At 54.5% G+C, this 24,269-nt stretch overlaps 1 protein-coding gene across 3 annotated transcripts in view; it reads left to right on the forward strand.

Moving 5' to 3' along the window:
• Positions 1–20,806, forward strand: part of MAU2 (MAU2 sister chromatid cohesion factor) — a 34,073-nt gene extending 13,267 nt beyond the window's left edge. The window contains exons 2-19 of one of the 3 annotated variants that reach the window (XM_025293910.3): positions 3,468–3,485; positions 3,853–3,918; positions 4,642–4,737; positions 5,675–5,769; positions 7,345–7,372; positions 7,733–7,888; positions 8,244–8,390; positions 8,476–8,566; positions 9,683–9,786; positions 10,260–10,337; positions 10,642–10,707; positions 12,028–12,114; positions 13,181–13,230; positions 13,426–13,503; positions 13,703–13,814; positions 16,805–16,895; positions 17,601–17,728; positions 18,030–20,806. In XM_025293910.3, coding sequence (XP_025149695.1) covers positions 3,468–3,485; positions 3,853–3,918; positions 4,642–4,737; positions 5,675–5,769; positions 7,345–7,372; positions 7,733–7,888; positions 8,244–8,390; positions 8,476–8,566; positions 9,683–9,786; positions 10,260–10,337; positions 10,642–10,707; positions 12,028–12,114; positions 13,181–13,230; positions 13,426–13,503; positions 13,703–13,814; positions 16,805–16,895; positions 17,601–17,728; positions 18,030–18,104 — 1,566 coding nt within the window. In that variant the 3' untranslated portion in view covers positions 18,105–20,806. The remainder of the gene's footprint in view (positions 1–3,467; positions 3,486–3,852; positions 3,919–4,641; positions 4,738–5,674; positions 5,770–7,344; positions 7,373–7,732; positions 7,889–8,243; positions 8,391–8,475; positions 8,567–9,682; positions 9,787–10,259; positions 10,338–10,641; positions 10,708–12,027; positions 12,115–13,180; positions 13,231–13,425; positions 13,504–13,702; positions 13,815–16,804; positions 16,896–17,600; positions 17,729–18,029) is intronic. The other 2 variants (XM_025293911.3, XM_044948374.2) reach the window with 2 other exon arrangements.
• Positions 20,807–24,269: the final 3,463 nt, after the last annotated feature.

Raw genomic sequence — 24,269 nt, forward strand, 5'->3', positions numbered from 1 at the left:
CTTATGCTGACAAACAAGGCCTTCCAGAAGCTTTGAGTCTTAAGCCTTTGGACATCTTACTTCCTGGCTCTCCTGGTGGCCACTCAAGGCCCCAGAGGGGTGTGATGCTCTTTCTCCAACCCTTAGGTCAGAAAAGAGAGAACTGGCAGAGACAGAAACTGATCCCTGACAGGCACATCCGGCCAGAGAAGAGAGCTGTCGGTGGAGTCCTGCCTGAGTGTCTGCTGAGCAGATGCTGACCACACCAAGGCTCTACATGAAAAGACATTTGATGGGCCCATGTAGGCCTGGGCCCGGCAGCACAGGCAAGACACTGGAGGAGCGGGCATGGTGGCTTCTGGCTGTGTCCCTTCTCAGTGTGGCCACCATGGACGTAGTTTCTTGTGGGCTTTCCTCACCCCTGGATTTGGAGTATGCCTTGTGCGGTGAGATCAAATTGCCAACATCCGTTAGATCGTTGAAAAGGCAAGAGAGTTCCAGGAAAACATCTACTTTTGCTTTGTTGACTATGCCAAAGCATTTGTGTAAATTACAACAAATTGTGGAAAATTCTTAAAGAGATGGGAATACCAGACCACCTTACCTGCCTCCTGGGAAACCTGTATGCCGGTCAAGAAGCAACACTTAGAACCGGATATGGAATAGACTGGTTCCAAATGGGAAAAGGAGTACGTCAAGGCTGTATATTGTCACCCTGCTTATTTAACTTACATGCAGAATACATCATGCAAAATGTTGGGCTGGATGAAGCACAAGTTGGAATCAAGATTGCTGGGAGAAGTATCAGTAACCTCAGATACACAGATGACACCACCCATTATGGCAGAAAGTGAAGAAGAACTAAAGAGCCTTTTGATGAAAGAGAAAGAGGAAAGTGAAAAAGTTGGCTCAAAACTCAACATTCAAAAAACTAAGATCATGGCATGCAGTCCAGTCACTTCATGGCAACGAGATGGGGAAACAGTGAGAGACTTTATTTTTTGGGCTCCAAAATCACTGTAGATGGTGACTACAGCTATGAAATTAAAAGACACTTGCTCCTTGGAAGAAAAGCTATTAACCTAGACAGCATATTAAAAAGCAGAGACATTACTTTGCTGACAAAGTTCTGTCTAGTCAAAGCTATGGTTTTTCCAGTGGTCATGTATGGATGTGAGAGTTGAACTATAAAGAAAGCTGAGCACCAAAGAATTGATGCTTTTGACCTGTGGTGTTGGAGAATACTCTAGAGAGTCCCTTAGACTGCAAGGAGATCCAACCAGACCATCCTAAAGGAAATCAGTCCTGAATATTCGTTGGAAAGACTGATGCTGAGGCTGAAACTCCAATACTTTGGCCACCTCATGCGAAGAGTTGACTCATTTGAAAAGACCTTAATGCTGGGAAAGATTGAGGGCAGGAGGAGAAGGGGATGACAGAGGATGAGATGGTTGGATGGCATCACTGACTCAATGGACATGAGTTGGAGTAAACTCCGGGAGTTGGTGATGGACAGAGAGGCCTGGCGTGCTGCAGTCCATGGGGTCGCAAAGAGTCCGACATAACTGAATGACTGAACTGAACTGAACTTGTGTGGTGAGGAGAGCATCCCTGGGCCACAGACTCAAAAAGAAGGCTTCTTCAGCCCACTGGAAGAGTTTCACCTCGTCTTGTTGCCCTCTTCATCTCTGTTGGGGGGCAGTGACACTCAGGTGTGGTCAGCTTTGTACCAGGCTGAGGTGTGGCTAGATTTGACTTGGAAACTCCTGTGCATGGTGGGTTTACCCACTCCGCCTTGGCTACCCGTCTGGGTTGTTCAGAGCAAGCCACGCGGAGCTCCAAGTGAAAGGCAAGTGCTTCCCATATGTGTTTTTATCCACCGTGTACTCTCTCTAAAGGGCTCCCCTTGAGCATGAAGGCCTTGCCCAAGACAGGTCTTACATGTGGAGATTGAGTAATGGAACTTCAGAATTTTACATGTGGAGATTGAGTCATGGAACTTCAGAATCTCAAGGTTGGACCAGGTCTTAGCATGTCCCTAACCCAGCTTTTGGTCACATAGTTTCCTCCAGTTGTCCCTCCCAATTGGTGGCCTTCAGGAGTGAGCGTCTCTTGCTGAATGCTGAGTGGGAAGGAGTGGCTTCTGTAGAACGCAAGCCCCTACTTCTGTGTTTACCAGTTTTATAACATCACACACGTGGCTGGAGCTGAGCCTGTCCTCACTGTCTCTGTAGATGGCCTCCAGCCAAGGAGCCTCACTCTGGGGCCACACTCATGGCAGCAGGCACTGCCCATGTCTCTCTGGGGACCCTGAGCTCCTCCAGGCCTTGTTGCCTTGGGAGGGGACACTTGGTCTGGTTGCAGAATGCCTTTTGCCTGGGCTCTATATGCACGTGTGTGTGAGAGAGAGAGAGAGAGAAAGAGAGAGTATTGGAGACAGAGACATACAGGAGCCCAGTGACTCTCCAGTGTTCTAAGTTCCTCTGTCCCTCTCGTCTGCTCCTATTAGCTCCCCCTCCTGGCCCACCTGTGTCTTTCAGGGGCTGGTCTCCAGACCAGCTCCAAGTCATCCCCAGCCTCTTTGGTGATTTTCCTGGCCACTACTCACTCAGCCCCAGAAACATCTCTAGCCCAGGGCTGCCCCCCTGGCCTCACCAGCCTTTCTCCCTGTCAGGCAACAGATCCATGGGCCTTCAGCCTCTGTCTCCTCTTTCTTCTCCTCCTCCTCCTCCCTCTGCATCCTTCCAGCAACCGCTAAAGCTCTGAGAATGTTTGCAGGATGAGCGGATCAGCAGGAACTGCGTCAGGTGTGTGCTTGTGTCTTAGATGGTTGAGAGACTGTGGTCATGGTGGTGGTGTGGTGGACTGCCCTGAGACGGCACCATTTCCTGCTGGAATGTGAAACTCCAGGGCACAGTTATCCCCACGTGGGACCTTGTCGTCTGAACCGCGTACCAGCATGCGCGTGAGCAGAGGTGGTGAGCTCAGATCTCAGAATCACCGCTGCCCATCCCCATCCTTCTGTGGTGCTCCTCCCTCCCCTCTGAGGCTAACTTTGCTCATTTCCAAACATCTTTTGTATGTCCCTTCCCCACGAAAGACGAGCCCTCAGGACTGCTCTCTGACTGTGTTAAGCTGGTTTCTCGCGCCGTGATTGGCGGTGGGTGTGCCGCAGTAGGTAGCATGTGGCGGCCGTGCTGTGCTCCTGAGAGGCAGCTCCAGTGCTGGCTCCAGAGCCTGGCAAGACAGGAAGCCCATCCGTAGGGGAGCACGTACATGTTCCCTTTCCCCCAGACACACCACGGTTGCTGGATTAGAGGAAAAGCAAGCCCACTTCTCAAGCTGAGCAGGCCATCTTCCCACTTAACTGCACGCCTGCAGCCTTTGGTGACGGGACAACCTGTGTGAACCCCGAAGTGGGCCCAGTTAAGCACGTGCAAAGCTGCTTCACTGTTGGAGAATTAACTCTTTTTTTCTTTCTCTTTCAGTGGTTGATATCACAGCAAGTATCCTTTCCTTGGTACTATTCCCTTTAAGGAAAGCTCCTTCTAAATAAAAACATGGTTATAAACTTGAATTCTGCTTATAATGCACACTTCGGGTTTGGGCTTTGCCCCACAGATGCCCTGGAGCATCCCTTCAGACCAGCAGCTTCTTCCTGGGTGCTCTGCTCCTCTTCATGCCACAGCGTCTAGCTCCACACCAGCCAGCAGCAAGCTCAGGGATTACTAGGGGAATACGTGAACTTGCGGTTTTAGAGCGGACAGGGATGTGCTCATCCAGCCAGCCTTTACAGCGTCAGAATGCTGAACTGTGGCCCTTTTAAACTGACCATTTTGTAGTGTCTCTACTTCCTTAACGAGACATCACTAGATCACACAGTTTGAAGATGTTAAGTTTGAAGCAGCAAGTCTTCTGTCCGAGTTATACTGTCAAGAGGTAAGAACATATAAAGGCTTCTGAAAGCAAACCCCCTCTCCCTGTAGTGAAGGCACAGTGGCAGATTGGGAGTCACAGGAGTGGATTCCCTTCTGGCTTTTAAGACTTTGCATAATTTTCCTGTCTTCCACACCTGGAGTTGGTGATGGATAGGGAGGCCTGGCGTGCTGCAGTCCATGGGGTCGCAAAGAGTCGGAGACGACTGAGTGGCTGAACTGAACTGAACATGTGGTACAGGGCATCCATGGATGACCACTTGCTGACAAAGACTAGCAGAGTCTTTTTCTACGGAGGACTGTTGCAAAGCAGCCTTGTTCCTGGGCTAAAGATGATTAACTCCCGAACAAGTTCACATAGTTTAGCTGAAGCTGGTTTCTGATCTCAAGTGTAACTGAAAGTTGCCTTTCTCCACTTTGAGCAGTGACCCCTGTTTCATGCCCCTGGCCTCTTACTCTGGTTACAGTTCAGAAAAGATGGTAATTGTTATCAATTTGACTGTTCAGGAATTTGAACTAAAGCTACTTTGAGTTTAGTTGAATAGGGAATTATTTTAAGATCAATGCGAAAAGCTTCCTAGCCAGTGAGGCTAATAAAATATCTTTTCTTTTTAAATCAAGCAAATCCTTTGGTAAGTGTGTCTGGGAATGGCCTTCTGGGTCCGCAGCTGCTGCAGAAGGAATCCAGCTTGCTTTTTCCTCCTTAAACGTGACTATTTCCTTTCAGAATTCCGTGGACGCAGCAAAGCCGCTGCTGCGGAAAGCCATCCAGATCTCCCAGCAGACCCCGTACTGGCACTGCCGCCTGCTCTTCCAGCTCGCTGTGCGTACTGTGGGCCTGACCAGGTGCACGGGTGCCGGTTGGGTGGGCGGCTCTCTGGGCTGGGCTTCCCTGGCCGCAGGGGAGGAGCCTGCAGGCCAGGTAGACTCATTGGAGATGCCTCTCCATCCCGGCGCTGCCCATACCGCCCTGTCTCTGGCCAGCCCCAGCCTCCCCTGACCCTGACACGGCCTGCCCGCCAGCCACTTCTCGCCTGCCCTCCGCGATGAAGCGCCATCAGCTGCCTGTGCACACGGTGGGGCCTGGGCTGCCAGTGTCACTGCTCCCTGGGGCGCCTCTTAATGCCAGGAGGGTTTGGCTCAGACGCTCCCCTGCTGAGGAGAGCTCGCCTAGCCTGAGCGGCTGCCGTCTCTCCAGGCGCCCTCCCGCCCCACACGTGCACTGCCATCCTTGAATCCTCCCGTGTGCTTTTGTGCCTTTCCTCAGAGGAGGAAGCAGGCGAGGTAGTGAGTCACTTGCCTCAGGTCACAGAGTAGCTGGGTGTGATGAGCAGAGCCCAAGCTCTCAGCTGAGGCCCCACAGGGTCCCTGCCTTTCAGTCTGAGTTTGAAACTCCCACAGACACTTACCCGTGAAAGAGGCCCTTCTTGTTTGAGGCTCCTCTGGCTGCTCCCCTAGTGACCGGCCCCTGAAGGTGACCTGCGAAGCACACAGACATATTTGCACAGCCCTCAGGGGTCTGTGCCCGTTAGTGTTACTGCTGGCTCTGTGCACCATTAAGCTGTAGACAAAGCGGAATTCTGTACCCAAAGCAATTAGTGTTGATGAGATAATCTGCTTAATTTAGCTCAGAACTGATACTGAGGCAATTTTGCTGATGTGGGGAGGTTTTGTGTAACTTGCTTGCAAGGTAGCAGGTCAGATATGGTAAATCTGGTGGTTTGGAAGTGAGGGTCATTGCTCTTTTCTCCTTTTCTCAGCAACTGCACACACTTGAGAAGGACCTCGTGTCGGCCTGTGACCTCCTGGGTGTGGGGGCCGAGTATGCCCGGGTGGTGGGCTCTGAGTACACACGGTAGGCACCCGATCCTCGGGCCCTTTCTCCACCCACTTGGGGAAGTTTGGTCCTGGACAGCAAATAGCAATGGCATCTCAGCGTGAAATGATGACCACCCTTATCCATAGTAAGAGACATGCAGATTCAGGCAGCCCAGAGATGCTCCTGCCCCACCGGTTCATAAAGTGAGGAGTTGCTGAGTTGGCTGTGAGGGTGAGGGGCAGCTGGCGTTCTCAGCACTGTGAGCACTTGCGTGTTTCTAGCATCTCTTGAAATAAAAAGGGCCCGTGTGATGTCCTGGGTGATCCCCTTCCTGGTGGGGGTGAGAGTGGTGCTTGTAGGTCCCGTGGGCGGCATGGTTGGCAGCCAGTCCCCATTCAGACGCCCAGGAGTGTTTAGGTGTACAACAGGGGACAGAGGAAGAGGACATTTGTGTAACAGAACGGACATGGGTTCGTATTGTGCGTGAAACGGCTTAAACTACCTGGAGGCTAGTGTGCTGGGGTCGGGGTCGGGGTCAGAGGCCACCAGTGCTTCACTGTGCGCCCTCTTAGAGGGCCGCCAGTCTCTTTTTACCCGGAAGAGAAGAATCCTCTGTAGTAGGATTCCAGGCTCCTTGGAGCAGCACTCTTACTCTGTTGTGTGTGTGTTGGGATTGTGAAAAATTCTGTATCACAGACTCTAAGCTTGTTCCGTGGGGTCGTTGGGACAGAACAGTTCCTAAGTCTATTCTCTGGAGTTCTGGACCTGTAAGTGCTCACACGGGTGCACATAGCTCCCCGGAGACTCTCATCCCTCAGCCACCCTGCCCGGGATGGACACTGTCACGTGGTCCAGCCTGTGCGCCTGGCCCGTCTTGTCCTCCTCATGCTGCAGCCATTACTAGGTTCGGGGCGACACGCAGCGACTTGCAGGGCACGGGGATGGGGGCACACTGCACATCTTCACAAGTGTCCTCAAGACAGGCCTCTGTACCACTGCGGGCAGGTAACCGGGCTGGGCCTGCACCAGGGCATGGCGCCTACAGGTCTCCTGACACAGAACTTCTGATCTCAGACTTGAGGCCTAGTGAGGTGATAATATGGCAACACTGACGTGAAGTTCTAGACCCTAGAGTTCAGCAGTCAGGCAGGAGCCCCTCGGGTGTCCATGCTGTGAGGTAACAACAAAGGATGGCAGGTGGCCGGGAGTGTAGACGTCTCACTATGTGACTGGGACCCCGTGCTCCTCAGTCTCCTCACCGAGCCATGCCCACTTGACGGGGTGTCAGCTGCAGCACGTCGGGACTCTGCACAGACTGGCGGGCCCGCAGCCCCACAGCTGCTCCTAAAAGCAGCGGTCTTAGCCAAGGGAAGTCCTCACTCCGTGCTTTCTTGAGCACCTGTTTCTGCCTTCTGAGCTTTTGAACCTCATGAGTCTCTAAACAAGAAAAAAGTTAAAGGAAAATAGAACAAAATAGAGCACGCTTATTGGCCAGGGTCCATTGTCATCCATTTAACTGCCCCAGGGGTTAGGTCCCTGGGAATGTTGAGGTGGCAGTCATCCTAGGGGTTGCCTGGGCCTCCCAGACCTGACGCCCCCTTTCTTTTCCAGGGCACTGTTCCTGCTCAGCAAAGGCATGGTAAGTGGAGGCTGGGCAGGATAAGATGTGGGGGCATGAGTTTGGGTCCCAGGGTCTGCCAAGGCTTCGCCTGCTTGCCATGTCATGGCCCAGCAGTTGCCCAGACCCTCGTGCGTGGCAGGTAGCCATGAGAGGCAGACCCTGTCCCCCGTCCCCCAGCTGGATTCGGAGACAAAGCTCCAGTTCCAGGCTGTGGGATTTGTGCTGGCGGGGGAGCCGGCTCGGTTGGAGCTGCCTGGACTTGGGCTCCAGCCTGGCCTTGTGCCCCCGCTTGAGGTGCCTGCAGTTGCACAGTGCATGGGCAGGTGGGTGGCAGCCCTGCGCCCGGACAGCCCCCAGCACCTGCTCCTCTCCCCACAGCTGCTGCTGATGGAGCGCAAGCTGCAGGAAGTCCACCCACTGCTGACCCTCTGTGGGCAGATAGTTGAGAACTGGCAAGGGAACCCCATCCAGAAAGAGTCTCTGCGTGTCTTCTTCCTGGTGCTCCAGGTGACCCACTACCTGGATGCTGGGCAGGTGTGTGCTGCCTCCCGCGTGGTGGCTGCTGGGGAGCAGGCAGGTGGTGGATGGGCCTCTGACTGAGAAATCAGTTCTGCGATTGCCTCCTGTCCCTCCCCACCGGCCACTTTCTTGGTTCCCCCTCCTACACCCACCTTTGCCTGTTGGGCTGAGCACTTCACTCAGTGCATAGAAGCAGAGCAGACCCTTACAGGGTGCTGACAGCTGCGGAGACGGCCTGCAGGGCCTCGGGATGGGACAAGGCAGGCGGGACCTGGGTAGCTGCCACTGTGGGTACGTGCCTCTTAAGGGTGTTGGCACCTGGTAGGAGCAGATGGGTGGTCAGGTATGCAGTGCTGTGTGCCTGCTGCAGGTAAAGAGCGTGAAGCCGTGCCTGAAGCAGCTGCAGCAGTGTATCCAGACCATCTCCACACTGCACGATGACGAGATCCTACCCAGCAACCCTGCTGACCTCTTCCACTGGCTGCCCAAGGAGCACATGTGCGTGCTTGTCTACCTGGTGAGTCCCTGCAGGGGCCGGAGCCTGGTGGCCCGGGTGAGAGGAGAGGGCTTCAGTGGCCACCACCATCTGACCTTGTCCCCAGGTGACTGTGATGCACTCCATGCAAGCTGGCTACCTAGAGAAGGCGCAGAAGTACACAGACAAGGCCCTCATGCAGCTGGAGAAGCTCAAGAGTAAGTCAGGCCCTGTGGGGCTCTGGGTCGAGTAGCCCCCTGGTGGGCAGCCGGCCCATCACTGCCAGTGCTAGGCCTGGAGGACTTTGAAAGACTGCAGCATGGGTCCCCGCCCCATGGGTCTCGCACCCCAGTTGGCAGATAGGGATGATCAGGTTCAGGCAGAGCTGTGCCAGGCCTGGACGGGATCCTTGCTCCCCAGGGAGGTGGGGTGAGTACTTGGAGCATCTCTGTCCTATCGCCCTCGCTGCACAGCAGTCACGAGGGTTAGTGGGACTCCACCGGAACCTGCGGGGACAACAGTGCCCAGCTGAAAGGCGGTGGCTGCTTTTGCTGTCGCTTATCAGTATTGTACTGTGGATTGTGCTTAGGGTGAGATCAGAATTGGAACTTGACTGACAGCAGATTCTCTGGGGGTCCTAGGTTCTTCTGGGATTCTTGACTAATCCATCCTGGGTCATCGAGGACCTTTGACTAGTGGGAACCCAGAGCCCCGCATGTCCCTGGCTGGCTTGTGCCCCATTCACCCTCTTCACTCCCTGTGCCCTTGTCAGTGCTGCTGGGGAGGAGCCAGAGAGCCCAATTTCGCAGGGACTACTGTTCTTTTCTTTGAGATGAATTGGGAAAGTGCTGTCTGGTTCCAGTGTGAGGGCAGCCGCTTGGAACAGCCAGAAGCTGTGGTCCCCCCCACTGTTGTCTGAAGCCTGTTGCATAGTCTCCTGGGCAACCTCAACATTTCTAGAACCCTTGGTGCCCAGCATGCCCTTGAGCACTCACCTGGGTCAGGGCAGGGGTGCAGGTTGAGGATGGAGAACAGATCCCTTTAGGAATTTCTTGCTTTTAAAATACTCTGGTCACCAAAACCTGGCTATGAACCTGATTCCTCACCTGGACAGGGAGATGGACCCCCTTGCTTGAGGGTGCTGTGAGCACCAAATAAGGTGACAGACTGGGTGCTAGGCCAGTGCCCGGCAGAGCAGGTGGGCTCAGACCCGAGTAGCTGAGGGGCTGTGTGGCGGGAGGGCTCGAAGCCCGCAGGAGGCAGGGACGTGGGTCATGTCTTTTTGGTGTGGTCTCCTCCCGCGCCTCGGGCTCACCCCTGCCTCTCACCCCCAGTGCTCGACTGCAGCCCCATCCTGTCCTCCTTCCAAGTGATCCTGCTGGAGCACATCATCATGTGCCGGCTCGTCACAGGACACAAGGCCACCGCGCTGCAGGAGGTAGGCCCCGGGGCCGCGGGCACGCAGGAGGGGAAGGCTGGGTCCTGAGGGTGTCACTGCGGAGAACGTGACCTGGCCAGCCGTGAGCCTGCATGGACATCATCAGGTTTTTACCTACAAGTTCTTGTGCCCAAGGAACATGGGGTCTGGGGTTTTAGAGTCTGCCAATGGCAATTCTAGCGCCCCTCCTGCCCAGTGATCCGTAATCCTTGACACCCACCTTCCTGAAAGGGCATGGGGTCCTTGATGAGGATGTAGGTACTATATGACTAAGACACAGGTTGTAAAGGGAGGAGGCGGAGAACCAGACAAGGGGCAGCATCCTCACAGTGAGCACCTCTGATGGGACTTTATGCCCAGGTTAGACTGGGCAGTATGCGGGTACCCCCACTGGCTTTGGGGGCCTCTTCTCGATGCTGCCGGGGCCCTGGGTCCCACGTTACAGTGACGTCAGACATGCCGTCTCCCTGCAGATCTCCCAGGTCTGTCAGCTGTGCCAGCAGTCGCCCCGGCTCTTCTCCAACCACGCTGCACAGCTGCATACACTGCTGGTGAGTGCGTGAGGGCTGCCCGCCCCCAGCCCCATCCCTGCGAGCAACCCTGTGACCAACACCCCAGGCAGGATTTAGAACCTTCCTAGTGGACTTCATTCTGACAAGCATCTCATCAAGTCCAAGTTGACTCAGGTCCCAGGAGGCAGGAATAATGAAGCATGCCATCTTCCTCTCCATTGGTCAGGGTAAAGCTCAGATACAGCTGGCTCGGTAGAGTCTCTTGTCAGGCTCGCCTGGGTGCAGCTGTGCAGCCCTAGGCAAGCCGCATGTGGCTCTGAGCCCTGGCACCGTCTTCTTCTAGGGGCTGTACTGTGTCTCTGTCAACTGCATGGACAACGCTGAAGCCCAGTTCACCACAGCGTTGCGGGTAAGGTGCCGGCCCTCACTTCATGGGGGCAGGAGGTGCTTCTCAGTAAGGAGTCGGGACAGCAGCCACACAAACCGTGGTCAGTGGGTGACTCCGCAGCGTCCAGCCTGGCGCGAGCTGCGCCAGTGCTGTGCCATTCATCTAGGGCTTCCTCTGTCAGGCCTTGTGCCGCCCGGGTGTGGCCAGCCAGTGCTGGCAGCACAGCCTGATGCAGGATGGCTATGGGCAGGGGGGCTCCTGGGCACCCTGGGGTGGGGCTTCCCCAGCTAACTCAGAGGGCAGCCTCAAGGAGGTTGTCTTGAGCCGGGCACCTGCTGGACATGCCCTGGTTAGCCACTTTCACTGAGGATTCCCGTCCTCCCGGTGGTCCACCAGGTGATGTTGACTTGTGTCCCAGCTACTTGGGCCCTGGTGCTGCTCACTCCAGTGGTGCTGAGACCTCCCCTCATTGCCTGTGGTCCTTGAAGGTCTCTTAGACACTCCTTCTGCGTCCCACTTCCTACACAAGTTGCTGCTTTGTTTCAGCATCAAAGTTCCCAGCAGATGGTGTGTGCTGCCAGGGGGCTCTGTCCACCAACCTGGTGGGGGAAGTGGTGGTACAACCAGAACTTGGATCCAGACCCCTCATGACACCAAACATGTTTCCTGTGGTCCTGTGACAAACATATCGAAGCATCTTTGCTCAGATCAGACAACCCTCTGGATCTCCTTGGCACCTGCCGGGGTCCTCCAGGTGGGGTTTGTGCTTCGTAGGCGTTCTTGGCTTCTTAGACAGTTGCACTCGCTAAGCCCTGTTTAGAATGCTCAGCCCCCAGGGTCTGAGCAGTGCTCAAACCACTCAGATTGGTTTCATGGCCATTCTTGTTCCTCCAGAAAAACTGGGGACAGCAGTCTGTCTACCACCAGCCATTAGCAGAGGAACCAGCAAGCATGCTCCTCTGCTGTGTTCACACACAGTGGGGTCCTGGGGTGACCACCTGAGGTGTCGGGGGGGCACCCAGGTCTCAGGCTGAGACAGCAGAGAATGGAGCAAACTGTGGCGTGTTCTGAGGACAGGCTCTGGGGTGGCTGGCTGTGCTTTTCCGTTTTCTGAGTTTCCTATAATGCAGATGATTATTTTATAACGACAGGAGCTAACAGTTTTGTTGTCCTTAGGTTCAGGAGGCAGGGGTGTGTATGTGTGTTTGGAATAAAAAGAGTAAGAAGATTCCAAGGTAGCTGTTGTGGAGCATTCGGGTGGCTCTGATGCCACCAAGCGACCTCCAAGTGACATGACTGCCCAGCCGGGCCCCCTAATGCCCTGTGTCTCCCATATTCCAGCTCACCAATCACCAGGAGCTATGGGCCTTCATCGTGACCAACCTGGCGAGTGTGTATATACGGGAAGGAAATAGACACCAAGAGGTAGTAGGTGACATGCTTCATGTTTGGTATCCTTTCAACTCTTACTTGGAGGGGGGTGTGTGGGAAGTGTGGTCCTGGGCACCAGCAAATCTCTCGACCCTAGGGTATTTTCCTTCCAACAAAGTGTCCCACAGAGTGGAGCATGGGCGTGGCTGGGAGGAGGCCAAGTCTAGGACAGAAACGTTTCCGTAGCAAATTAACATTTCTCTCTACTGAAAACTAGCCAACCATTGAATCCCTTGGGGGAAAAAAGAAAATTTCTTCTACTCTCAGCTATCTGTTCTAGCTGTCTGTCAGTGAGGCCTCATGGCTCAGTTACGAGGAGTGACACCTTGGGCTCCTGTCTGCATTAGGCCCCTAGGTATCCTAGTGCCCCAGCCTGCTGGAGCAGGGAGGTGGGCGCCAGAGCTTGCCCCCCAGGATAAGTACCTCCCACCAGGTTCCCGTTGTGACACCCCCTTAGCCCTGCCATTTCCCTCCAGCCCAGAGCCTTCTGGAGTAGCTCAGATCTGCCACTTGTCTCCACACCTGTGACCTTCATTTTTTAGTTCAGGCCACTGTCATCTCTTGGCTACAAAGAGAGATGGCCCTGTACTTAGCTGATGTCACACATAGTTGGTTTGAATGCTTTGGGCAGAAGGCCCTGTCCAGCTGCTCCAGTGGCCTGAGAGCACAGCAGGGCAGGGTCCTGAGGGCCTGATGTGGTCTTGGTGGGTCTCAGAGGAGTTTGGCTCCTTTGTCTCACCTCCACCCCCACCACAGTGTGTGCCTCCTGAAGAAACTTCGGGGGTACTGGGCACAGCCTCAGCCCACTTCAGCCCTCACCCCCCAACCCAGCTTCCCCTCCATACATCAGCCAAAGGGAGCCTAAGATGTCAGCAGGGTTGCAGGTTCTGCCCCTTCTCCCGGCAGGTTGCACTCAGGCATGGGATTTGAGGTACGGGCATATGTCATGAGACTGGGTTAGGAAGTTGCAGGCAGCCCTAGTCACTTACTGGCATACTGGGGCCAAACCCTCTCATTTTTAGAAATGTAGAGTTATCCTAACTTGCAGACATTGCTTTCACAGCTGTACAGCTTGTTGGAGAGGATCAATCCAGACCACAGCTTCCCTGTCAGGTAGGCAGCCCCAGGCCCCAAGTCCCACTTTACCAACTATCTTATGCTTTCTCTGCTCTTGGTAGTGTGAGCATCTGTGGGGCCCCAGACTGCCTGTGTACCCCAACACCTCCCATCCTCCCACCCAATCCCCATTTGTAAATCTGCTGCTTTCATTAAAACTCACTAAGGTGTGACGCTCCACTCTTCCCTCAGCTCACACTGCCTCCGAGCAGCGGCTTTCTACGTGCGTGGGCTTTTCTCCTTCTTCCAGGGACGCTATAATGAGGCCAAGTAAGTACTGGAGAGGGCAGGTGACCCTGTACCCGGCACCTCTCTATGTTTCTCTTCCCCCAACGGCATGTGCCCAGGCCCCCCCTGTTCCTTCCCTTCCCACCCTCCCCCAGGTGGTCTCTGCTCAGGGCCCCAAGGCTGCCTTTTCTTCCCCAAAAGCCCTCCCAGTGGGGCCTCAGCATCTGTTCTTCTCACGAAGGCGTTTTCTGCGGGAAACCCTGAAGATGTCCAATGCGGAGGACCTGAATCGGCTCACAGCCTGCTCCCTCGTGCTCCTAGGTCACATCTTCTATGTGTTGGGAAACCACAGGGTGAGTGTCAGGGGCCAGGCTGAGGGGCATAGGTCCAGGGTGGTGCTTAGTGGGGTGGAGGTGGGTGAGGGGGGCACCTAGCAAAGTGCCTCCCATCCCGTGCCCTGCAGTGATCCTATCTTAGTGACCTCTCACTCCCCCATAACACCCCATCCCCACCACCATGCTCTATGAGACTCAAACAGCCTGGGCAGGCAGGGCTGGGGGAGCTTTGGGTTCCTGAAGGTGCACCTGTGTGGCAGACGGGCTGGTGTTGGCCCATGGCAGTTGTCAGGCAAAGCCCCAGGGCTCAGTGGAGCTAGAGCCGCTCAGACTGCCCAGAGCTGGTGAGGCTGAGGGCAGGTCCCCTTCCCTGTGTTAGTATGTGGGGGCTAAGAGGTGTGTCCACTCAGCTACAATCCCAGGGATTCCTTCTCTGCCCATCACACATGGTATCCTCAGGGCACCCTGTGTCTACCCTCACCAACTGTGTCCCCCTGTGCCTGGCCCCCACCCATGCCATATGGTCTTGGGTGGGATCAGTTGCCTTCTCAGTTTCCCCGTCTGGGGGTGTGTGAACATCTCACCTACCCCAACCCATTGACCTTACAAGGTCTTTAATTTTTTTAATAGTATGTTTGTCAGTATAAAAGATGTTATGGTTATCATAGAAAGTCTGAGAAGCAAAGGATAAAATCCTTGCGTGTTTTCTGTCTTCCAGCTCTTTTCATTGCCTGCCTCTGTGTAAGCCTAAGTTTTATCAGGCTATCTTATAATTTTATGTCTGGTCTTTCTCTGCACCACTGTGCTGGGGCCTTTTTTTAATGGCAGTGAGAATTTTTAAGTGGCATCAGTTCAGTGATTTAGCTGAACTTACTTTAGCTGATTTCAGGACAGAGAACGCAGGCCCATAGTTTCATCTGATCAAATCCCAGAGCTTCTAAAGAATGAGTGTTTTTAATAAGCCCAGTGCATCTCCCCTCTGCACAATCATGTGACAGTCATTTTCTGAGGCCCACATGCCCTCAGCTGTGTCCTGAACCCTGGCAGGATCAATACCCTGAAAGGAGGGTGAGCAGTGGGTTCTTCCTTCTGAGTGTAGCTCCACTCCTTCTAGAGCACCTTGTCTTGGTACTCGGAGCACAGGGAAGACAGTGGCCTCAGGGCAAATCCCAGCGTTGGGCAGGGATGAGGGGCTCAACATGAGGCCCCCCTGAGTTCAGGCCACCCGCCTTGTGTCTTGGTGCAGTGGTGGGGATCGCCTTGTTGCCAGCTGAGGAGTTTAATGTCACACAGCCCCAAACTGCAGACCCAGGCTTAGAACCTAGACTTCACTGATGCTTGTTTGTCCAGAAGCTTCTAGAAGCCACCTTTAGTGGGGCAGGGTGGGCAGAGTAGCTCTTCAGCTATAACTTCTGGTGTGTGTGGGGGGCAGTCCCAGAGCAAATTACAGAGCTTATTTGGGAATCTCTCTTGCTTCCTGGGGCCACCAGGAGCCCCCAAAGCCAGGCGCCGCCTCAAGCAGCGCTAGATCTGTGGGAGAAGCCACCTGCCCTGGGCTTACCAGGCCACAGCATACTCAGGCATTAAAGTTTGTGGGTGGCCTCATGCAGGACCCCTTTCAGGACAACACTGGTCTTCACACCTAGGTTCTGTGGAAACCGAGCTGCCACAGGGAACTGGAGCCAAGAGGACTCTCCCTCCCAGCAGCTCCCTCTCGGCCCCAGGCCTGGAAGAGGAGACCAGTTTTTCCTGTTCTGCATTCTGAGGTCTTAGGAGGCCTTGGTTCAGTTTTGAAAAATTTTGAGACCCACCTGGAGCTCATCTTTGAGGTGCTGGCCCGGGCGGGCAGTGTAAAGTCACTGGGCTTCTGTGTCTGGAGGCGTATCCCACACAAGGAGGCTGTGTTGGAACCTGGGCCTCAGGAGTTGGTTTGGAGGATTTATATATCTCTGGGCTACATGCCAAGTGCCCCCCCCACACTGCACGTGGTTGCCACATGGGGGGTCTCCCAGTGTCACCCTGAACCCAACATTTAGGCCAGTAGGCTCTGGGTCCTGCGCTGGATGGAGTCACTGCAGAGCCAAGGATGGGGGTTTGCAGACCCCAGCAGCTTTCACTCAGCTCATCCTGAGGGCTGAGGCATGGTGCTCTCACAGCTGCATGGTGGAGTCAGGGTTCAAGGGGGAACACATCCTGGGGGAATACATCCTGGTGCCCCACAGCCCCATGTGTCTGAGGTGGCCTTCTGCAGGAGCAGGTTCGTATGTAGAAAAAACCAATTCTTCTCTCTTTTGACCATTAGTCCTCATTGCTCCCACCAGGACAGACTGCCCTGAGACCCCTGAACCTGTTTTTTTTTAATTTAATGTTGTTTATTTATTCACTTTTGGCTACCTTGGATCTTTGTTGCTCTGCACAGGCTTTCTCTAGTTGTAGCAAGTGGGCCTCCTGTTACAGTGCCTTCTCTTTGCGGAGCATAGGCTGTCAGGCCCCTGGGCTCAGTAGTTGTAGCTCCTGGGCTCCAGAGGGCAGGTTCAACAGTTGTGGCACGGGCTTAGTTGCCTCGTGGCATATGGGATCTTCCCAGACCAGAGATTGAGCCTGTGTCCTCTGCATTGGCAGGCAGGTTTTTAACCACTGGGTCACCAGGGAAGCACTGAGTCTGTGTGTCTAATCGGCTCCTGAGATGGTCCAGGGCTGCCTGCCACCAGTGCTTTTTCTTCAGTTAGAAAGACAGAGGCACATAGAGTCGCCTGTGGCGGTGCCCCAGCCAGGAGGCACGTGCAGGGCCGAGGAGCGGGAGCTGTTTCTCTTCCCCCGAGGTTGTCGAGGAGTACTTTCAGAGAGGGTCATTTGAGATAGACTGTACAAAAGGAGTAGGTATTTCCCAGGCAGCGGGAGGTCGCAGGTGGGCCCAGGCTGTCCCTGCCGCCAGGCTCAGCCGCCTCCACCCCAGCCCTGACCCTCCTCCCGCTGCTCCCTGACCCTCTGCTGCTCTTGGCCGACAGGAGAGCAACAACATGGTGGTGCCTGCCATGCAGCTGGCCAGCAAGATCCCGGACATGTCGGTGCAGCTGTGGTCGTCGGCCCTGCTCAGAGGTGAGGCGGAGGTCAGGAGGTCTACACAGTCTGGTTCTGACTCTCCGGGACCCCCAGGGCTAGTTCTTGGCATCTGCTTGGGCAGTGAACCCTGGCGCTTGGCCTCGGTCTCCTTCCCATGAATGGGGACGGCAGTCGTCCGTGTCCGGCAGAATGACCCAAGGTGCTCTGGGCACAGAGAGCATGCTTAGCAGCTGTCATGGCTGCTCCCCCATTTACAGATTGTGAAACCAGGGCCCACAGACTCACCCAGGGTCCTGGTGAGGAGGTGGAGGGCCAACTGTTCTCATCTGCAGTGGACTTGGTGCACTCATTCCGCCCTCCTGCCTCAGAAGTGAACACTAGGTGCCCTGTTCCCTGCAGGCTCCCAGGTGCCCCAAGCTGGCCAGGAAATCCCTGGGAGAGCCACATCCAAGGGGGCCCAAAGGACTTTCACTGCCCTCTCAGCCCTCATATTTGCCCCTGTGGGCCTCACTGTTCATCCACCTCCAAGGACATAAGACTCAGAAACTTGGCTGTTGGCAGGTGGGCTCTGCTGACCCTGACACAGGGTTCAGGGCAGGTGATGTGCCAGGCACACAGGAATCCACTGGTGGAGCTGGGGTTTGACTTCAGGCCTCCACCCACACCTGAGGGGAGGCCCTGGGGCAGTGGCAGGCCAAAACAGGCCCATCCTTTGCATGTACTCTCACCCCCCTACCCCAGACCTGAATAAAGCCTGTGGGAATGCCATGGATGCCCACGAAGCCGCCCAGATGCACCAGAACTTCTCGCAGCAGCTACTCCAAGACCACATCGAGGCCTGCAGCCTCCCTGAGCACAACCTCATCACGGTACGGGCACAGGGTGGGGAGACAAAATGAGGGGGCTGGGTGGCTCCTTGGGGTCAGCTCACCCTACCTGCAGCCCCAGGGAACGCACTTCCTGAGGAAGGAAGCACACCCTTAGCCACCGTCTCCTTGCACCTCTCCAAAAAACCCTAACCCAGCCTGGCCTCAGGAGCCCCCTTGAATAGGCAGGAGAGGGGCCCTGACCAGCCTGAGGAGAGCAACATTCCAGGCGCAGACACGCAGCCCAGTACCCCCCTGCTGCTCACTAGGAAGGCCCTCACCCGTGTGTCCTCTTTCCCTGCAGTGGACAGACGGCCCGCCCCCCGTGCAGTTCCAAGCTCAGAACGGACCAAACACCAGCCTGGCCAGCCTCCTGTGAGACTCCTGCACGGGGCCTCTCAGCTTCTACAAGCCTCCGTGGGGGCCTGGTGTGTCCCTGACTTCCACCCAGATGGCACTTGAGCTTTCCCTGAAGACGTGCTGGCGTGGTTGTCTTCAGGCTTCTTTCCCGACTGTCTCCAGAGCAGCCTGGGTCCCTGGGGAGCGTGGAAGGCTGATTCCTGTCCTCCCAGGACAGGCCAGCTGGCCATTGTTGCCAGGGGCCAGGAGTCTGAGTGCTGTGGCTGCCTGTGGGCTGCTGGAGCTGACTCCAGAGCCATCCTTCATAGTGGGTTTGAACTGCTGGTCCTGTTTCCGTGTCTGAGTTGTGTCGTCAAGAGAGTGGCTTGCTAGGGAAGCGGGTGTTGGCCATCAGCCCGGTCCTGACCCTGCATGCACGGGTGGTCGGTGCCACTGAGGTACCACATGACTTCCACAGGCCTCCTTGCTGGGCCAGAGTGTTTCCTCTGCTCATGGCAGCTTCCTGCGCCCAGAGGCAAGATGCCAGTGTCTGACCCACAGTTGGAGGGAAGAAGTGATGGTGCCTGTCAGGGACAGAAATGCTTGTCTCACCCCAGTGCTTTTCCTGGCTTGCCTTTCTGGTCAGCATCCATCCTTTTGGCAGGAACTTGACTTCTGAGCATCTGCACCTTGACTGGGCTCACTGTCCGGCTGTGGGAGTGCACCTGCTGGTGTTGACCTACGTGTGTGCCTGTGTGTTGCTTCCCAGCCAGAGCTGGTGCCTGGAGCTGAGACTCCTGTGTGTATCAGCCACCTTCTGCCTGTCAGAGTCCATAGCGCAGGGCGGGAGGGACCTTTCTCAGCCCAACTCGGCTCTACCACTTTGCAGGCAGCCATTCCCTTGGTACCCTGCCCTGTCTTTAGAGGGGAGGAGGAGACCTACCTGCCTTGGGTCTCGGGACAGCATTGTAACGTCTTCCTGAGCTGGACCCCAGGAGGCTCTGCCAGGCCCAGACAGCCGTTTTGGTTCTGTGCTCCTTTTGAATAGTCAAGGTGATGCCCCGGGTGACAGTGACATTGGGGGCCGTCACGGCAGCAGCCTGGCCCCATTTGGCTTCCAGTGCCTGGGAGGGTCTCCCTGATGAGGGTGGTGCGTGGTTTTGCTAGTTATGACTGCTTGTTGGTTCAGGTCTTGTTACCCAACACTGTGAAAGCTGCTTCTCAAAGCCTCAGTGTCTGTGACGAAAGGAATGTTGGGATTGCTCCGGTCAGCTGCTTGGGCCCCAGGCCTGGGTGTGCCTTAGCCAGTAGCAGGGCTGTCAGCAGACCTCCTTGTTCTGGGTCACTGCCCACATCAGGCCCTGCTGCCCTCTTAGGGGCCAGCAACAGGCATGCTAGTAAGCTACTGAATGAAGGGACAGCCTGGTTGAAAGGACAGGCTGGCCAAGTTTTGTTCGAAAAGGACCTGCCCTCTCTGTGTCATCCTGGGTCACTCAAGAGTCCAGCCCTGTCCCGTGCTCCTCGGGGCTGCCCCTGGGTCTCTGAGGCCTGCAGAGGTGGTCTGCTGCCTGTTCACGAGCTGTCCCCATCCTGTCTTCCTCCCCCTTTGACGGTCCCCCCGCAGAGGTCCTCTCTTCCACCAAAGGGATAGAGCACCTATCTCGCTACAAGTTGCACCTGCTAGCCTGGACTCCACAGTGTGCAGCCTCTCCAGACCCATATTTCTTCAGTCCTGCTTTACATTGTTTGAGTATTTATTTAAACCTTTCTTTGCTTCTAGGGCATTTTGTATGTAGAGCAGTTGAAATAAGAACCTCAAAACTTAATGTCTTGTCCTGATGTTGAAGTGCTTTTAGTGACCACTTTGTTATCTATGTATATGTAAAGTTAAAGGTGAGTTCTTAAGTTTACAGTTAAAACTTCAGTACTCGATATTTAATGCCCCGCTCTAGCTGTATGGACGCCAACCCGCATGTACATGCGTGCGCGCAAGCTTTGAACTTCCCCTTACTGCAGCGCCTTCAGCCACAGAAAGCTGTTGTAAATACCCTCCTGTAAGTCCAAGTTCAGTGCCTCACGGTTTCTCAATCATAAGAATTTAAGACAGACTGCACACAAGCTCCAGAGATATATTACAGCCAGTGTCATATAGCTGGGTGTTCAGAAAAAAACAAAAACTCCAAATGCTTAAGCATACGGGGGGGTGTGAGGGCGTAGCAGAAAGATTGCTCTTGGCAGGTTAATTGTTGAAAGCTGTTCAGACTCCCTTTTGTGTGCCTCCCGCTTCCTCCTGTCAGTGATGGTGGCCCTCAGGTCCTGCGGCTCTGAGGATGCTGGTCCAGGAGGTGCCGGTTCCCTCTCAGACACGTAGTTGGATCCCCACAGTCGCCCATGGGGGAGGCCAGGGTCCTCCCCCTGGGGTAAGCACTCCCCGCCCCACTTACTGGGAACACAGGCAGGGAAATCGGAAAAGGCTATCTGGCACAGTGGGTGAGATGTGTTGGTTGCATCATCTTTGTTTCCCTAAAATGTTTTTAATGTATGTTTGGCATACTGTCTTTTAATGGATTTTCAGTGTCTTAAGTTTTTAGCAGCCTGTATTTTCAGCTGGTGCTTTTAATCACACAAAAAATTTTTTTTGTAAATACAAAGTATTGTTTAAAAGAGCCGTAGAACAGAGCTTCTTGTTTGTAGATTTTTTTTCCTGTGTATTCAAAGTAAAATAACTTGCAGGAGCCGTCACTCACTGTGTCTTTGTTGTGCTGTGCGCACGCCCCTCACATGTGGCCTGGTGAAGACTCTAAGCCGGCAGGGCCACAGGGGCCTTCTGCTGTAACCCACAGGCATGAGGATGCAGAGCCCCAGACCCTGCATGGAGGACCTGAGGGAAACCCGCATCTCCTCCCCCTCTAGTGAGGATGGTCCTCGGTCCAGCCCTGCTCCAGGGAAGGGGGCCGCTGAGACATGACAGGCACAGCCCACAGCCCTGCCTGTTCCTGGCTCTCCACAAGCCAGACTTCCTTGCATTCCCAGTGTCCTGTTTCCTGTGTTCTTAGAAAACACACGGGTCAGCCTTCATGTACCTGGGGGTTTTATTTTTCCTTTTTGAGGTGAAAGTCACATAAAATTTAATGTCTACAATTGAGTGGCATTCAGTACATTTACTGTGTACAACCAGCACCTCCTCTGTCTAGTTCCAGAACACTTGCATCACCACAAAAGGAGACCCCATCTCCCTTAGCAGTCATTCCATTCTCTCCCCAGTCTCTGACAACCACTGATCGACTGTCAGTCGCTATGGATTTGATTGATCTGGGCATTTCACATAAATGGAATAGTGTAACATGTCTTTTTGTGTCTGGCTGCTTTCACTCAGCTTCATGTCTTCAAGATTTTTCTACATGAGAGCAGGTATCATTGCTTCATTTCTTTTTTATGGCTAAATAATGGTCTGTTGGATGATGGATGGACCACGTTTTAGCCAGTCACCATTGATGAGCTTTGGGCTGCTGCCCCCTTGTGGCTGTTATGAGTAGTGCTGCTGTGGGTGCATCTGAGCATTTATTTTGGCACGTGTTTGCAGTTCTCTTGGGTTGTGCCGTGCTTTTAATGCGCATGGATGGGACCTTCCTGCCACCTGTGCTGTATCAAGACCCTTGTGTTGCTCTCCTCCCTCTGCCCTGAGAGGATGCCCAGGTGGCCTTGACTTTTTAAGGGCACTTTTGAAGATGCCTTTGGGCCACAGTCCCCAGGCAGAATTGCTGGCCACTGGATGTGTGAGTGATTTGACATAATGTAAAGAACACACTTGGGAAGCAGATGATAAGAACTCAGCCAGGAGGCATCCACAGGGCTGAGAAATGGAATGGACCTCACAGAGGCTAGCAGGTGGCCAGGGCAGCTGGCCCAAGGACCAAATACCTGGGAAAGGCATCATTACTAGTCCTCGGTAACATTCACCCCCAGTCCTCGGAAGTCCTGCCACTCACTCTGCCCATTCCTGGCCATCTTCACCTGCCTGAGGCCCAGTCATGCCTCCCACCTGGAGGCTCCTCCCTGAATGGTCCCAGGATATTCTTTGCTCACTCGCACCTGTCCCCTTGCGAGGAGTACTCCTTGTGGTTGCTGGGTTTCACTGGGGAACGTTTTGGCCCAAGCCTGGTGTAGGGTGGGTGGGTCCATGGGACAGCCCAGAGGGAAGGACACATGGGCCATCCCGAGGCCAGTCCAGCAGGTGCCACCGTGGACGCCTGCCCACAACATGCAGGTGTCAGCATTCGCAGTCACTGTGGCCAGGTCCCCGCTGGCCTGCACCTAGAGGGGGCCTGGACCTCAGCCCCTGGCCGATGGGCTCCTACGGGCCTGGGGATTTGAAGTATTCCTCGTGTGTTGGCTTCCCCTTTGGTCTCCTTGAGCTCTTTGAGTTTATATTTCCCCACAAAGAAAGCTATTTGGGGAGGTTCATACTATGTTTCTGTCTGTCCAGCGCCTCACATCGCTTCTTCCATTTGAACCACACCGCCTTCTTTCCCTAATACAATCCCAGTCAGCTCAGAAGTGCCAAGTGAAGCCTGACACCTGCAAGGGGTCTGAGAGGGGAGGGGGCATCGCTGACGAGTTTAAAAGTATTTGACCACAAATTCATGCTCATGGGGTGAGATTACAATGCAGTTGGTTGGGGAAAAAAGGAAACAATTCATTTCTATGTGAATTAGGTTTTCTTAGCACTTTGATATCTTCTGATACTTTCTTCAAGGACTGGAAAATAAAAGGACTATTGTTTAGTCGCTAAGTTGGATCCCAATTTCTTGAGACCCCAATGGACTGTAGCCCTGCAGGCTCCTCTGTCCATGGGATTTCCCAGGCAAGAATACTGGAGTGAGTTGCATTTCCTTCTTCAGGGTATCTTCCTAACCCAGGGAGCGAACTCACATCTCCTTCATTGGCAGGCAGATTCTTTACCACTGAGCCACCAGGGAAGCCTAAAGGGACTGTTATGGTGATGCTTTATGAAAAATGCAATGCTCAATGAATTATGACTGGTACAACAAACGTCGTTTTAAAAATTGTAACATTCTTACACTAAGTTAGGAGTTCCCTGTATGAAGAAAAGCTCTCTGAAATAGATCCTTAGAAGTGGGCCACTTGGTCAGTGTGTGCTTGTTTTGCTTTGAATGTTTCTAACTATGATTCTGAATGTCATGTGTCTGCGCAACTTGATATTCAGGCTACGTCTGCAGGTAGGTATGCTCTGCCCAGAGCGAGTGTCTGTGTGGCCCTGGAGGATGTCCTGCTACTGAACACAGGGTTCTGAACAGAGACACTCCCCTAAAGGGTTAAATACAAACTGCTCAGAAGTAACGTGAACCGGAAGTAAATCTCCCATCTCATCTCGGTGTCATCAGCTGCTGCCAGTGGCCCGGTCTGTTTCAGCCTCAGCCACCAGGGGGCGTGGACACCCCAGTCAGTGGCCCCACCAGGCAGGGCAAGCAAGCTGGGAAGGCTGGTCTGGGTGTCACCAGACCTCAGTGTAGCCTGGCTCTGTCCTCCTCTGCAAGGGTGTGGGCTGACCTTTACCTCAGGGCTGCTCAGTTCCCTTCCTGTAACACACAGTTTGGAGAAGCTGATCCCCATGGTTCTCTAGGTGTCAGGGCTACACCATTCCTTCATTTACTCACCAAACATTTGGCACCTACTGGGGACACAGCAGGAGCCACATTAGACAAAGTCCCTGCCCTCAGGGAGTGGACATTCTACCAGCAGCTCTATGATGGGCCTCAAATAGGAGCAAGTGCTGTCTTGCCCCTGAGAGAAGCAGCGTACTGCAGGATGGGGCAAGCAGGGGACCTGGGGGGTAGTGGAGCTCTGTGACAGGACAAAGGGAAGCCTTCCTCAGCCAGCCAGTCAGCTGGGCAGGCAGATGACGTTTCCAACTTCTGCTACACAGCCACCGAGACTGTGGGGAGGGAATGGACAGCCCTCACTTCTGGACACTCCAGACAGGATGCTCTATGGGCCTCTGGGCTGCCTGTGGCATTCTGGAGGGCAAGGGCTGCCACATGTGCCCACCACCTCAAGTCCAGCCGAGGCCTGGGTCATGTCCAGGAGGACACTGATGGATGGAGAAAGTGACTGAGCCCCCATGTCCTGGGGAGCGACTGAATCTCCAGGCCCCCTCAGGCTCTTCTTCCCCCAACACATCCCA

The sequence above is a fragment of the Bubalus bubalis genome, chromosome 9 (genome assembly GCF_019923935.1).
Source record: "Bubalus bubalis isolate 160015118507 breed Murrah chromosome 9, NDDB_SH_1, whole genome shotgun sequence".
NCBI lineage: Eukaryota > Metazoa > Chordata > Mammalia > Artiodactyla > Bovidae > Bubalus > Bubalus bubalis.